Raw genomic sequence first — 14,968 nt, forward strand, 5'->3', positions numbered from 1 at the left:
TTAAAATATATATATGAGTATGTTATAAGTATGTTTATGATATGGTAATTTACTGGTATTACGATGGTATTTTAAAGTTACGAAAATGTTTTTAAAATTGTGTCTGATGTAGTGTTTCACTATGTTTTAAAATGAATATATGCATATGACACTAGATAATATTCTAGAAAAACCACATAGATGATATCATATGATAAATTCTACAGACATACTTTTTAGTTAGATTTGGCGAATTACTAAGCCTAAAAAAAGAAGACAAATTTAAAAAATATTTAATTAAAATAGTGTCTATAAGGGGTGGATAAATACAACCATCTACTACAAATATTACTCAGCGAATTCTTGAGCTTTATAAGAAAATAATACTAAAAAAAATATTTTTTATATTTTTTAACGTCTTTCTACAGCTAAATCTTTAACAAACTAGTGTCTATAAAAGGTGACTAAATACAGCCATCAACCTAAAGCTATTATAGAAATGGATCAGCGAAACGATAGAATTTGCAAAGTGTTTTCCCCTGTGGCTTGCAAGCTAGAAACCAAATCGTAATCACCCTCTTCAAGAGAACATCGAAGAGCCGACGGGCAACAGTACTTCATACCATAGTCGCATCGTCATCGTCATCTTGTGACTATCGTCACTTAAATTGTTATCATCTCTCGTTAAGCATTTTGATTTATGGATGGGGCCGCAGCCTGATGCTCCTGCTCACTCAATTAAAACTGTATTAAATGTAAAATGTCTTTAAAAGCGGCTTAGGCGACACAGCAGCCGCAACGAACGGATGGCCAAGATGCGATGCGATACGATGCGATGCGATGGCAGCTGATGCTGGAAGCAGTTTTTCAAAAAACGGCAACCGGTTGGTCAGGACAACTCAATCTTGGCCGGAAGACGGGGGTAGTAGAGAATAAAAAACAATTTGCGAGTTTGATTAAAGTGGCAGGCTAATTGAAACTAGTTGGGGTTGGCCTGAACACCAGCTTTAAACGCCAAAAGATTCAACGTGACTTGTAAACTTTAGAGAAACATTTGGAGCTCTTGAATCATTTGTCAAGAATTTAACATTGCAAAAGAACTGTGAAAAATTAGAGATTAGAGTTTTTAAATATAATTCTCTCATTTGCGAAGATATTTAACTTAACCAGTTATGTATTTTGAGTTAAGAATTTCTGTTAACTTGACCTTTAAATATTAAAATATAGTTAAATAAAGTATTCAACCTTAATTCAAAGCACTGATCGGTTTTTTTTTGCCATAAGATTCTTCAACTTACTTTAAATTTTTTAAAACTTTATTAATAATAATTTTAATTAAGGGTTTATTCAACTTAAAAACGATTAGGTGTTTATAAAATAAAATAGTAAACATATGTGGGTGTTTATTCCAGAGTATGGTTCCCTATTCTTATTTAAGAACATGTCTAGTATAAATATGTCAAAAGGTGTAGCATACACCATCTATATATTCCTGTAGTAAAAGGATTTCTTCTCACTGCTCCAATCTTTTTTTAGTCATCCCCTTCCAGGCCTTGAATTAGTCACCTTCGTGTGGCGCTCTTGAATAGATATTTGTGGCATGTTTACCTTAACTACTTGACACTCTGATTGAGCAGACACATTACCCCACTCGAGGTTGATGCTCCTCTCCAGACAGAGTTCTCTGCCCTCCACTTGCTCCGCCACTCCACTCCTCGTTGCGTTCTATTGTTTGATTCCATTGGAGTCGATGTCGTTGTCGATGCCGATGATGCTGTTGCTGTTGCGGCTGCTTTTGTTTACTTAATCACTTTTTATGCGTCGTAGTTTGTTGACGCCTCGAAGGGGGCGAAGTCAGAAGGCAGACTCTACAGACCATATAAAATATATGGAATATATAGCGCTGCACTAGCCAACGCCTCCATGGTCGTCGCCAGCGTCATCGTCATCGCCATCGTCTTGTTGTTGTCAACAGCGTAAGGGAGGGTGCTGAATGCTGAAGTGCATTAAACAGCCTCAATGCCGTAATGAACCGCGTTCTGGAAGCCTGACCTCGATCATTGCCAATGCTCAAGACCGAATCGGTTGAGTTTCTTAAAACTCAAGAGCTTCTAGACTTAAATAATGTTACATATTCATACAAACGATTTCCGTATTGCCTTTTTAAGTAAATGTGACGAAACAGAAAGAAAATTAGCTGAATTTAAATGATTTAAAATATTTTAAACAAAATTAAATAACCCCTAAAACAGTTCATATTCATTTTATACACATTTGTTTTAAGATTAAATGGCTTTATGTGAAATACACAATCGTATATGTAGATTGTTTATTTTAAACTAAGAATAGCGCAGCGGAGAATAATACAAAAAAAAAATCCTAACTAAAATGGTTTTATGACAAAAGTGACCGATAAAAAAAGAACACAATTTGTCATTGGGCTTACTTTAATCTTGAAAATTAATTAAACTTCCACACATAAAAATTTTAAACAAAATAATATAAGTTTTCCAAGTTTTTAAGAACTTAGTTTACTGAAGCAAAATATTAGCAAGGACTAATGCAGATTACTTAATGTTAGCCTCTCAAAAACACAAAAATTGGGAACCGGATTGGATTTATGACATAAGTGACCGATATAAAAAATGGAACACAATTTGTCATTGCGCTTGCTTCATTCTTTAAGATTAATTCAATTCACAAACAAAAACATTATTAAAAAAATATATATATGTACATATATAATATATTTACTAAAAAAAACTATATATATTTTATTAACATTGGTTAATTTTCTTCTGAAAAAAAAATTACTTACCAAAGCTTCTCTTTTTTCATTTTACAGGGCCGTCACACGAAGACTGGTCAATTGGCTGCCATAAAGGTGATGGACGTCACCGAGGACGAGGAGGAGGAGATCAAGCTGGAGATCAATGTGCTAAAGAAATACTCGAATCACCGCAACATTGCCACCTACTACGGAGCCTTCATCAAGAAGTCACCGCCCGGGAAGGACGATCAACTGTGGCTGGTGATGGAGTACTGCGGTGCCGGATCGGTGACGGACCTGGTCAAGTCCACCAAGGGTCAGAGCCTGAAGGAGGAATGGATTGCCTACATCTGCCGCGAGATCCTGCGGGGCCTGAGCTACCTGCACTCGAACAAAGTCATCCATCGCGACATCAAGGGGCAGAATGTCCTGCTCACAGACAACGCCGAGGTGAAGCTGGTGGACTTTGGTGTGTCCGCCCAGCTGGATCGCACGATAGGCCGGCGCAACACATTCATCGGTGAGTTAAATGAATGAGTCACCTGTTGAACCTACCTGCTAAACTGGCTTTCCCCTCTCTCTCCCTCTCTTTCTCTGTCTGTGGTAGGTACTCCATACTGGATGGCCCCCGAGGTCATTGCCTGCGACGAGAATCCCGACGCCACGTACGACAATCGCTCCGATCTGTGGTCGCTGGGCATCACCGCCCTGGAGATGGCTGAGTCACAGCCACCGCTCTGCGATCTGCATCCGATGCGAGCCCTCTTCCTGATTCCGCGCAACTCGCCGCCCAGGCTTAAATCGAAGAAGTGGTCCAAGAAGTTCCATGGTTTTATTGACACGGTGCTAGGTGAGTCATCAAGTTAATGGTTAGGGTGTGGTTATCCCATTCACTCGTCATAATACCCTTACTGAAACCATACTATTTTTTTTAACCCATACAGTTAAGGACTATCACCAGCGGCCTTACACCGAGAACCTGCTGAAGCACGCCTTCATCAAAGACCAGCCCACAGATCGCCAGGTGCGCATCCAGCTGAAGGATCACATCGATCGCTGCAAGAAGCGCAAGCAGGAGAAGGAGCGCGAGGACTATCGCTACTCGGGCTCCGACAACGACGATGACGAACCGCAGCTGGCTGGTGAGCACAGCTCCATTGTCCAGGCACCGGGTGGCGATACGTTGCGCCGCAACTTCCAGCAGATCCAGGAGGGTCGCCTGGCCGCCGAGCAGCAGCAGCAGCAGCAACATCACCTGATGGCCCAGGCGCAGGCCCAGGCCGCGGCCGCCCATGCCGCCGCCCAGGCGCAGGCGCAACTCCAGCAGCAGCAACAGCAGGCGGCGGCGGCGGCAGCAGCGGCGGCCCATGCAGCGCAGCAGGCCCAGCAGGCCGCCCAGCAGCAGGCGCAGGCCCAGCAGCCGCAGGCAAATCGCCAGCCCAAACCACCATCGGTAAGAAGATGGGGGTCGTAAAGATCATTAGGTTTGGTTACTTATTCAAAAAAAAAGCGAATTCTTCTTACTCGATAAAAAAGTGCATTGCGTTTTGTTCGTAGTTTACTGATATTTTCAATTAAAAGTTTGCAAGGATCATTAAGTTGGGTTTACTAATATTATAAAACGCGAATTCTTGAGCTCTAGGTTGTAAAGCCTCAAAGAGCTGCGGGTTCTGCAGCGCTAAATAATCTTCATCGCTGTTAAAAAGCATTGAGTTTTGTTTTTATACCCTGGCAGAGGGTATTATAATTTCAGTCATTCAAACTAAATTCTTGAGTTCTAGATTAAAAATTCCCCATAAAATTACATTCTAGAAGAACAAATATAAAATCGAGAATTCTTAAGCTTTATTCTTAACAAAAACGTATATTTGGAGTGTTTTATCTGTCTATCTATTCAGGTATTTGATTATTGGTTACATGTTAGGGTCTTCAAAGCATTCAAAGCAAATCATGTTATTAAACCAATTCTAATTTCTAATTATAGCGCCAGCAGGTTGAGGAGCCGGGTCCGCCGGCACGGCCGCCACAGCGCCTGATCGTGGTGCCGGATCCGCCGCACGCCAATCGGCCATTGCCACCGACGCCCAAGTGCAGTGAGCCGGCGGGACAGGCGCCGCAGCAGCAGCAGCGCAACTCGCAGAATAACTTCAAGCCATCGGTGCGTATCGGGCGAAGATTAACAGCAACAAAAGGGCAGGGCCGATAAGGCGGCAATCGGGTAATCCGATCAGGGAGGTCGCTTCTCCAGAGCAATGACTTCAAGTTTGAGCGCATAATATCGGGGGAATCTAGCCAAGGATGGTCATGCTCTATCAATATCTATGCCCCGTATTTTGAAACTCCCCCCCGCCCTCGATGTAGTTTGATTTTTCAGTTAACCCATATTATGTAAAACCATGTAAAAGTCGATACCATAACCATATCTTATCCTAATTTTATATCTCTTTTATTTTCATGTTATGTGCGCCTACATAATCTATAAATATATATATATATATATACTACCAATATGCATTGATAACCACCCGTATATATTATCTGCGTAAATCTCGATTTATGATTTGACTCATGTGTACATCATCCCGTTGCGCCGTTAAAAATAACCAACGTATGATTTCCGAACCGCACACGATTACAACAAAACCAAAAACACTTGATATTATTAAACACAACAACAACAATCATGACTACAACAACAACAACAACAGTTACCACCAAGGAGACCTGAGGTATGTCCTACGATTTTCAGTTTTCAAGCCTGTCGCATCTTTTCTGTTTTGTTTACTGCTTGATTTTCCTATAAAGTTTGTAAACATTGACAACAACGAGTGCGTTTCAGAACATATGTAGCGTTCTTAATAAATACCATTTTTGGTATATAAATAAATCTAAAATGATTTAAATCGTTAATTGATCAGAATTTTGAGACTTTACAAGCTAAAGCTCAAGAATTCGCGTTTTAAGATGATGCATTTTGCGACTTTTTAATGTAGAGCTCAAGAATTCGCGTAGTATAATGATTGTTAGTTCTGCAACGCACTCTCCATCGATTGTTTTCTATTTGTATAACCCCCCTTTTGGACCTTAGTCAAAATTACTATAATGGAGGCACACAACAACCGCCCCCGTAACTCTCAACACCTTTTGCACGTGCCACTTGTGAACTAAACTTCCGAAAAGCCTAAGATTCCGTAACTCTACCAATTGACTAACTCCCCCCAAAGTAGATTGATACCTGGAGCATAGTGAATCCTGCCTGATTGATGCGTTTCTAATGCCACTTCGATCAAAGTAAAGAGCCGAAATGGAAATTTGTTCTTCCCCAAACTAATGTAGTTAAAGACTAACAACAACCGAGCTTTCTAACCAAATTTCTTTGTAATGCTCTGCTGGATTTAAAAAAACACGTGTGTGTTTGAACGTATTTTTTTATCTATAAGAAGACGTTTTGTAGGAAAAACCAATCTAATGCTCTCTTACTTTTCGTTCCCATTTCCCCTCGAATACCGAAAACAACCCGAAAAACTGTGGTATCATGTGCAAATACACAACCAACCAAAATACACACACACACACACATACACACAAATCAAATCGAAACGAAATCGAAATCCTCCTGCCCCTGAAACGAAAACAAACAAAAAATGTATTGTTAAACTGTAGGATCATTTGGATGTGTTAGCAGCACAATTAAATGAATTGGGCGTGGTCTCCTCCCAACAGCCACAGCCGCAGACAGCCGCCGGTGGGCAGGGATCCCAAGTTCAGCAACAGCAGCAGGCGCAGCCGGAGGCGCCACCGCGCAACAATCGGCAATCCTCATCCGGAGGATCCGCATCCGGAGGTGGCTTATCATCCAAGCCGGCCGCCGCTTTGCCGCAGCAGTCGAACAATCATCTGGGACAGCCGGTGAATCCGCTGGATCCGTTGGATAGCAGCGATTCGGACAGCGAGCCGGATGAGCCGAACGATCGGGCCAGGAATGATGGCACCCTCTTGGCCAGCGATCCGCCCAAGCCGCTGTAAGTACGAGCACAAAGAAGGGGCGTGGCAGTTTGCAGCAAAATTCCACAAATCGAAGATGCAACGTAGTTCACAATTATATAAAAAAACAAAAGACCAGGGACCGCAATTAGTTAAATTTTTATTTTTAGAGTTTAATATATAATAGTGATTAAAACTTTGAATATAATAGAAACTTTTAGATTTTTTTCTTAGGTAATTCCTCAATAAGAAAACTAGAAATTAAATTAATTTTTTAATAGAACCAATGACATATTATTTTTTATTTTAATATAATAAAGAGTAGACTAAAATGATTTAAACTTTGAATATTATAGAAACTGTTTATGTGATAATGTGTAATTTTAAATTTCCTTAGTAAAAAAAAAACTAGAGATTTTAGATATCTAAAAGTGTGATCCAAAAATATTTTTTTAACACAAGCAATAATTTACGAATTACGAAGTTTAATATAATTTAGAGAAAGTAATCATATTTAAAACTTTAAATATGAAACTTAAATTTGACTGGCAATTCCTTAAATCTTATTTAAAACTGAAATCGATGAGCTATTTGTAGATGATTATTATTAATTATTTTTTAAATATTTAAATTTGCGGTCCCTGATTAGTAGAAAACACATCATCTCTCTCTCTGAATACTAACCCGACTTCACAACATTCTTGTCTCTCACTTATTTAAACACTCCATTGATTACCCACCCGCCTACACCCACTACACCTGAAAAATAAACCCACTCCCATTTCATTTCCATTGCCGAACGACAATTTGCCGCCCCTTTTTTTTCGTTTTCGATTTGTGTTTTGCCTTTTTTGGTTCTTGGTTTTTCGTTATGTGTTCAGACCCGAATTTTCATATAGGCCTGGCTTGGGACCCGTTTCGGAGGACGCCAATACGACAACGCCCTTGAGTCATGGCAGCGGTGGGCCGCCCAACCGCCCACTGCCACCCACGCCCGATGACGACGATCAGGCCGGAGATCGCACCCTAATTATGAAGCGCGTAAGTTGCAATCACACCACCCTAGAAATATCAACTTCTACTATATATCCTTACATACAAGTATGAATCTTTGTTTAGTTTAGTTTTTAGTTTGTAGTTTTGATTTTTACTGATTTTCCCGATGAGATGCAATCCATTGAGGGTTAGAATGCAGAATGAGCTTTAGGAAACCGCTGACAATTGTACAAATTTTAAACTAGCTTTTGTAGGGTTAAAGGTCTTGCAATCCTAAACAACAACAAAAAAAAAACTAAAGATTTTAACAAAATCCAAAAATAGAGTAATATATACATTAAGTTCAACCTGGTTGTGGTTCTCTAAATTAATTGAGTTAGCTTAAAAATGAAATGATTTGATTTCCCTACTAAATTTATTTGAATTTGAATTAATCTTGATTTGATATCTACATAAATATATATTTTTTATATAGTAATTTAATGGCGAAAACAGTGTGAAATATTTTTCGTGAATTTTCTTTCTTTATTCTTTGTACAAAATTTATTTTCCAAAACTTTTGATTGCATATTTTGGTTGAGACATGTGTTGTGATGTTGCATCTATATGAACAATAATGCACTGGTGCATAGAATGATTGAAATATTGTACATACATGACTATATATATGCACTTTTGCACACACACACCCCATATATATTTTAAATACTTGGGTTTTTCAATATATTTTCTGGTTTATTGCATAAATCATGCTCAAAAAAAAATATTAAAAATTTGTATTCGAATGCAAAAGTGTATTGTTTCTGTTGGAGCATCAGAAATATAAATATCAACTCCTTTGTATGTTTAGTAACATTCCGGAATGAAGATCAGAATTCATGAAAAACTTTCCATGCTGTGGTGGGTGGGAATCGAAAAAAAGAAAACATACTCTATACTCTAAGTATTAAAAAAAAACCAACAAACAGACCAACTTAACACCATTCTTCTCTTGCTGCGTACTCACAACTACTCCTCCCTGAAAACCTGCTGAAAAATCACTAAAAAAAATAGAAACTAGAGCAGAATATAAACCGCCTGCAAAAGTCTGCCTCCACATCGCAGGCCAATGTGACACCTTCAACGCGTCGCATTGGTGATGAAACCAATTTGCTGAGGGACTGGGACTTTGATCGCTTCTTTCCCAAAAATGGAAATGGTTCTAGGGCCAGTGGACGAAGTGGTAGTCCCACCACCACTGCCAGTTTGAGCAGGAGCTCTCAGCTAAGTACACTCAAAGTGGAGACGAAACTGCAAAGGGCCAGTGTGGCGGAGGCCATCACGAGACCAGTGCCCAGGGGTTATAAACCACTGAAGGCCGAATCCAATCCAAATGCCAGCCAAAGTATTGCCAAAGAATCGAGATTGGGATTGGGAACTGGAAGTGGAAGTGGAAGTGGAAGTGGAAGTGGAAGTGGAAGTGGCAGCAGTGGCAGTGCCAATTCCACGGGACATAAACGCCAGGAATCGGACTCTAAGTTGCCAATGAATTTTGTGCGTGGCTTTCGGCGAGAGAACTCGGATTTCTTCCCGCTGACCAAAAGACATTCGGCGGTGTTGAGTGGTAGTAGTACTGGTGCGGGATCTGTAGCAGGATCGGTGGTGAATTCCAGCCAGCCCCAAAGATCGAGTGCCATGTTCCAAAGGAACAGCATTTACAACAGCAGCCTCAGCAGCAAGGAAAAACCAGGAGTAACTGCAGCGGCACATAGTAATGCTGGCGTAAAGCCAGCAACATCTGCAGCCACCACTGCCACCACAGCCACCACTGCCACCACCAAGGGAGCTGCTCCGAAGCCATCCAAATCGCTGGCCGCCTTAAATTTCCTGCGACCGCGTCGCGAAAAGACTGAATCCGTCATTGTGCTGCAAAATGCTGCAACTCGCGCCCATCGGCAACAGCTATTGCAACAGCAACAGCAGCAGCAACAACAACAGCAGCAGCAACAACAACAGCAGCAGCAGCAGGTAAACGTTCTCAGCTCGCACAAAAAAAAAAAAACAACCAAATCAACAGAGAGGCAAAACATTTATTTCAAAAAATGCTGCGAACATAACTCACCAAAAAAAATGATATTGCAAAAATATTTACCCCATTAAATTGTGTTTTGTCTTGGCGCCAGAAAACGTAAACCAAACCCAAACTACCCATTAAAAAAAACATGGCTACTTGCATATTCACCACATCCACACACACACACGCACTCAAAACTAATAGCTCGTAAATAAAAAATTATAACAATATACACACCCATTGTTGCTAATCAAAAAACCACTGGAAATGTATAAAAAAAAAACATATGAGGAAAAACTAGATTAATGTGGTATTTCTTCTTTTCATTGCTTGAGCATGTTTGGTTTTATTTGGTTTTTATCTTCAATTATTTATTGCATAGTCATTTGTTTTGTTTATGTTTATAAAATCAATCAGGGAACATGCCATCTTAGGATCTAAGCTAACCCGCAACCGTAATTAAGTCATGCTAATTCGCTTAAGAACTCTAATTAACAAATGCAAATAACCAGTCGGTAATCTAATCTGTATATAACTCTTTAAAAAAAAACCCAAAAAAAAAGAGGCAAAAGTATCGAATGCTAATGAGATCAAGTTAATACCCGTAGTGCAGGTTGAAGCTTTCCTAAACTTCCTGTTTAAATGTAAATAAATCGGTGTTGATAAATCATAAAGATTTAATTTTGGTATTTGAGGCAGCTTAGTGGTTGTTTAAAAATAGTAAGATTAACTTTAATTGGTTAAGTAATAAAAAATTTATATTTTAGATATTTGAAATATTTGACCCTAATGGTTTTTTATAAAATTTTTAAAGTATTAAACACAAAAATTCAGATAAAAGTTAAATTTTGTTAATAGAAATCATATATATTTTTAACTTTAAGTTATAACTACTCTGCCTTGCTGCCTCATCGTAACTCTGTAAATTAGAATGCTGCTCTCTGTATCATCTGTAAACTCTATTGCTTTCGCTCAAAATTGTTTTAAAGCTTTATTTTTATTCTCTGTACAAAGACAAACTCCTCGAAATCAATTACAAAAGTTTGCTGGTTTGGTTAGCAAGAGCAAAAAGTTAATTAAGAAACATAAATAATACGCCACCACCGCCCTTCCTCCTCCACCTGAGAGATTTGTTTTTTGTGTTGCAACTTGAGCCACGATTTGCCTGCTGCGCTGAAACTGAAATGTTGCTTTTACTTAGTTTAAGTGTTTCGTTTAGCTTTAAAACAATTTTGAGGAACGAACACAGAGGAGGAATCAAAGTCATAGTTTGTAAGCTCTGTAATCAAGGATACACATACTATATACACACCGCACCACCTACTATATCTATTTATTAAATGTATCTCTTTATATATCCTATATACATTTGCGGCTAAAATTGGAGGCTTTAGTAGTTGGAGGGGTCATCATTAGGCAAAACCACCTCAAAGTGTCTCATTGGCATTCATTTATTTTGTGCTGCTGCTCTTGAATCTCGTATTATGTTCGTTCATTGTTATTTCTGTTCCTCTTACTTTTCCCCCCAAGACATTCTATAACCTATATTCAATCTCTCTAATTTCATTACTCACAATGTTTTTGTGAACTCCGGAACTCATTTGACATGCTACTAAATTTGGAATATTTCCCTATACAGAATCGAGGTGGCGGCGGCGGCGGCGGAGGAGGCGGCGGCGGAGGAAGTAGCGGCGGCGTGGGTGCCGATGGCACTGGATTGGGAACTCCTGGGACAAGGACCAGCAGTGTACTGCCGGATCTACTCAGCCAGGCGTCGCCGGCAACGCCACCACGCCATGATAAATCATCCAGTGAGGAGGTGAGTAATATGACCAATAAATACCATACTCCACTTTCTCGTCCTCTTGTGTTTTTCGTTTTAATCGAAAGTTCATTGTGTTTTTTGTAACCGTTCTTGTGTCCACATTGAGTTTATTTATTGTGATAATATATTTCGTTCGTTGTATCGTTCTGTCTGTTGTTCAGGTCGATTCATTCGCATTATCTTTGTTAGGATTTCATGGTTAACAAAAAAACCCAACTTGAAGTTCTTCCGATTTGATAACAGAATCATAAAATAAAGTCATTATCAGTCATTTATTTTTCAATTCCACCTTGAGGTATATTTAATAACGAGTGATTCAGAAAACTTTTGTGCAATGATTAGGTATTTTAATAGCTTGAGCTTTTAGTTGTACTTAACATTACAGTAAAAAACCTACATATGTGACTTCTGGGCTTATTATCAAAAAAAAAAAGAAATCAGAATCATATGTAAATGAAAATTTTTGTTCCATTTTATAAGCTTTTTAGTTGTGCTTAACATAAAAGTAAAGAATTTATGTTGCCCAAGAACAAATAATGTTAATGTCATTACCAATAAAAAGCAGAAGTAAAACAATTTATCTTAATTAAATGGCTTTTATTATTATTTTAAACACATCTGACTACCCAATTTTTTTTTATATATTTTTTTTTTTTTGTGATTTTACACCCCATTTCCTAACCCCAAATATATATGTGACTAATCCGTAAGATAAAGATCATCCCTAGCATAAAAATTTTTTTGACGTGGAGCAAAGTTCATTATAAAGAGTGTAAACAATGAATTGGTCAACAAAATTTGAGAGTACGAAATAATTTGCATGCTCGTATGAAAATCTCACCAAGTGCATGAATTAGTAAAAGTGATTTACCATAAAAAAAAAAAAACAAAAAACAAAAAGTATAGAACCAAAAACGTTTAAACAAATTTCTTCTTCTTAATTGTGCTTTGTCTTTCCGCAACGTTTGAGCTGATGGCCACTACGATATATTCTAACAAATTACAAATTACCAATCAAAAACAAACAAACAAAACATTACAATTGTAAGTATAAACGAATAGTCCCCAAACCGACAAACAAAAAAATGCTCTTTATTTTGTATAATTTGCTCTCTTATAAAAACCAACAAATCCCAAAAACTACCAAAACAAGAAAATACTTTTGTGTATAGTTTTACTTTATCTCCACCTTATGATTTTTCATCACATTTTCAAAATGTGCCATTCTGTATGTGTATAGCTTAGTGTTCTTAAAAGGAAATGGAAATCTAGAAGATATTTTTCACACGTTTTCTGTATCTATTTTTTCCCATGTCTAGGAATTTCTTTCAGATTTCTCTGTATATAAAATATATAAACATTGTTATCAGTTTACCATTTTACCATTTTATAATTTCAATTGTGGAAATTCTTTTGCCATCCACTGTCTTCTGCGTTGTATAGCAGGCAATCTCATGTCACTAACATTTTGTCTACAGTGATACTATTTTTCACATACATACACATACAACATACACTGGAAGGAAAAGCTTCCGAAAGTTTATCAAGACACACAAACACACACAAATTATTTTTTTAAACATATTTCCTTAATTTTTACCATTGGCCTCTGGGGAAAGACTAATCACATATCGATTTTTTATTTGTTTTTGTTTATCTTAACACATTTTCAATTTTCTCATTACTTTTAACATTATAATAGTTTTGGCTATATTTTCATTTATTGTTAGTTTAAGTACTATCCACACTTAATCCACCTGACCACACACAAGACACTTTTGTAATGCTCTCTCTCTGCGCACATAACCTCAAACACAAACCCAGCCCAGCATGTATAAATTATATAATTTATTTATTTTTAGTTGACATCTCAAGACTAATTTAAATTTTTTCTTGCACTTTTTCTATTTTTCTTTTCTCTCTATATAATCAAAAAAAATGACAAAACCCAAAAACCAATCAAATCCTATGTAAAAACTCAAACTATCGAAATAATCGAAAAATATCGATAATGCAAAATAAAACTAAATAAAATAAAAATATAAAATAATTTAAACGCATCGATAAAAAACAATGAAATCAAATAAAAAAACTAAAATAATCTAAACATATTGAATATAAACAATGAAATCAATTGTAAAACTCAAACAATCGAAATAATCGAAACGTATTATCGATTAACCAGTATCAAGCGGCCATTAGCTCATCCGTGCATTCCACGCCATCGAAATCGTTTATCGCTACCAGCGGAAGCGGCGGCGGTGGTCTCGGTCTGGGGGGCGGTACCGTTGTGGGCGGTGTGATTATCAGCAGCAGCAATCACTCGCCACAATCGACGATATCGCTCGCCTCCTCTTCGTCGAATTCGCGCCAGAATTCGCCCAAGAATTCGATCAGCAAGACGCGCTCCTCCAGCAGTATTACTAATCTCTTGCACAAATCTGCTTCTTCCTCCTCTGCGAACCTGCACCACCTGACGCCATGTTCCTCGACGTCCTCGGCCTCGATCTCCAACAACCAACTGCCACCGCACGCGTTTGCCCTGCAACAGAAGCAGCGCAGTTTCCTGACCTTTGGCTTCGGTGCCGGCGGCTCTGGTCCTTCGCGCCGGGAATCGCACGTCAATGTCAACGTAACGCCCACCTCGCACGAGGCGGCCAACGATACGCCCGAGATCCGTAAGTATAAGAAGCGCTTCAACTCGGAGATCCTGTGTGCGGCGCTCTGGGGCGTCAACCTGCTGATTGGAACGGAAAATGGACTAATGCTGCTGGACCGATCCGGTCAGGGAAAGGTGAGTTATGGTTTCGAAAATGTAATCAATAAGTTACCTTAATCTATGCTTGTGAATAAGTTTTGAAAATTTAGTTTAATTAATTAGCTTTAATATATTGAAATCTATATATGCATTGACCAGAGAATATTCTGCCCAGGATAAATTTATTTTTTTAATTATTAGGTCTCTATCGTAGAATAAAGCCTTATATCTGCTATGCTGAAGAATTCGCGGTCTTGAACTTGTGTTTAAAATTTAATTTTAGTAAATAGCAGTATAACAAAGACATTTATAAAAATATAAAACATCTTTTGGAACAATCACGCTTTTATTATTATTAAATTAATTTATAATGCTTTTTTCTACAGGTCTACCAGCTCATCTCGCGACGCCGCTTCCAGCAAATGGAGGTGCTAGAGGGCCAGAACATATTGGTCACCATATCCGGCAAGAAGAACCGAGTGCGTGTCTACTATTTGTCCTGGCTCAAGTCGAAGATCTTGCGCACCGATGGACTCTCCGATGTGAGTTTTAGACTTGTAAAGCTCCCATTCAACCTTTTCTAATATAATTTCACACACAAAC

At 38.4% G+C, this 14,968-nt stretch overlaps 1 protein-coding gene across 12 annotated transcripts in view; it reads left to right on the top strand.

The window, feature by feature from the left end:
• LOC108145963 (mitogen-activated protein kinase kinase kinase kinase 4) overlaps positions 1–14,968 on the top strand; it is a 37,466-nt gene that overhangs the window by 19,740 nt on the left and 2,758 nt on the right. For 2 of the 12 annotated variants that reach the window (XM_017271683.2, XM_017271684.2), the window contains exons 4-14: positions 2,825–3,269; positions 3,357–3,599; positions 3,694–4,202; positions 4,734–4,907; positions 5,458–5,478; positions 6,413–6,771; positions 7,615–7,774; positions 8,783–9,736; positions 11,422–11,601; positions 13,793–14,401; positions 14,752–14,907. In XM_017271683.2, coding sequence (XP_017127172.1) covers positions 2,825–3,269; positions 3,357–3,599; positions 3,694–4,202; positions 4,734–4,907; positions 5,458–5,478; positions 6,413–6,771; positions 7,615–7,774; positions 8,783–9,736; positions 11,422–11,601; positions 13,793–14,401; positions 14,752–14,907 — 3,810 coding nt within the window. The remainder of the gene's footprint in view (positions 1–2,824; positions 3,270–3,356; positions 3,600–3,693; positions 4,203–4,733; positions 4,908–5,457; positions 5,479–6,412; positions 6,772–7,614; positions 7,775–8,782; positions 9,737–11,421; positions 11,602–13,792; positions 14,402–14,751; positions 14,908–14,968) is intronic. The other 10 variants (XM_017271689.2, XM_017271685.2, XM_017271690.2 and 7 more) reach the window with 10 other exon arrangements.

The sequence above is a fragment of the Drosophila elegans genome, unplaced genomic scaffold, assembly GCF_018152505.1.
Source record: "Drosophila elegans isolate 14027-0461.03 unplaced genomic scaffold, ASM1815250v1 contig_208, whole genome shotgun sequence".
Classification (NCBI taxonomy): domain Eukaryota; kingdom Metazoa; phylum Arthropoda; class Insecta; order Diptera; family Drosophilidae; genus Drosophila; species Drosophila elegans.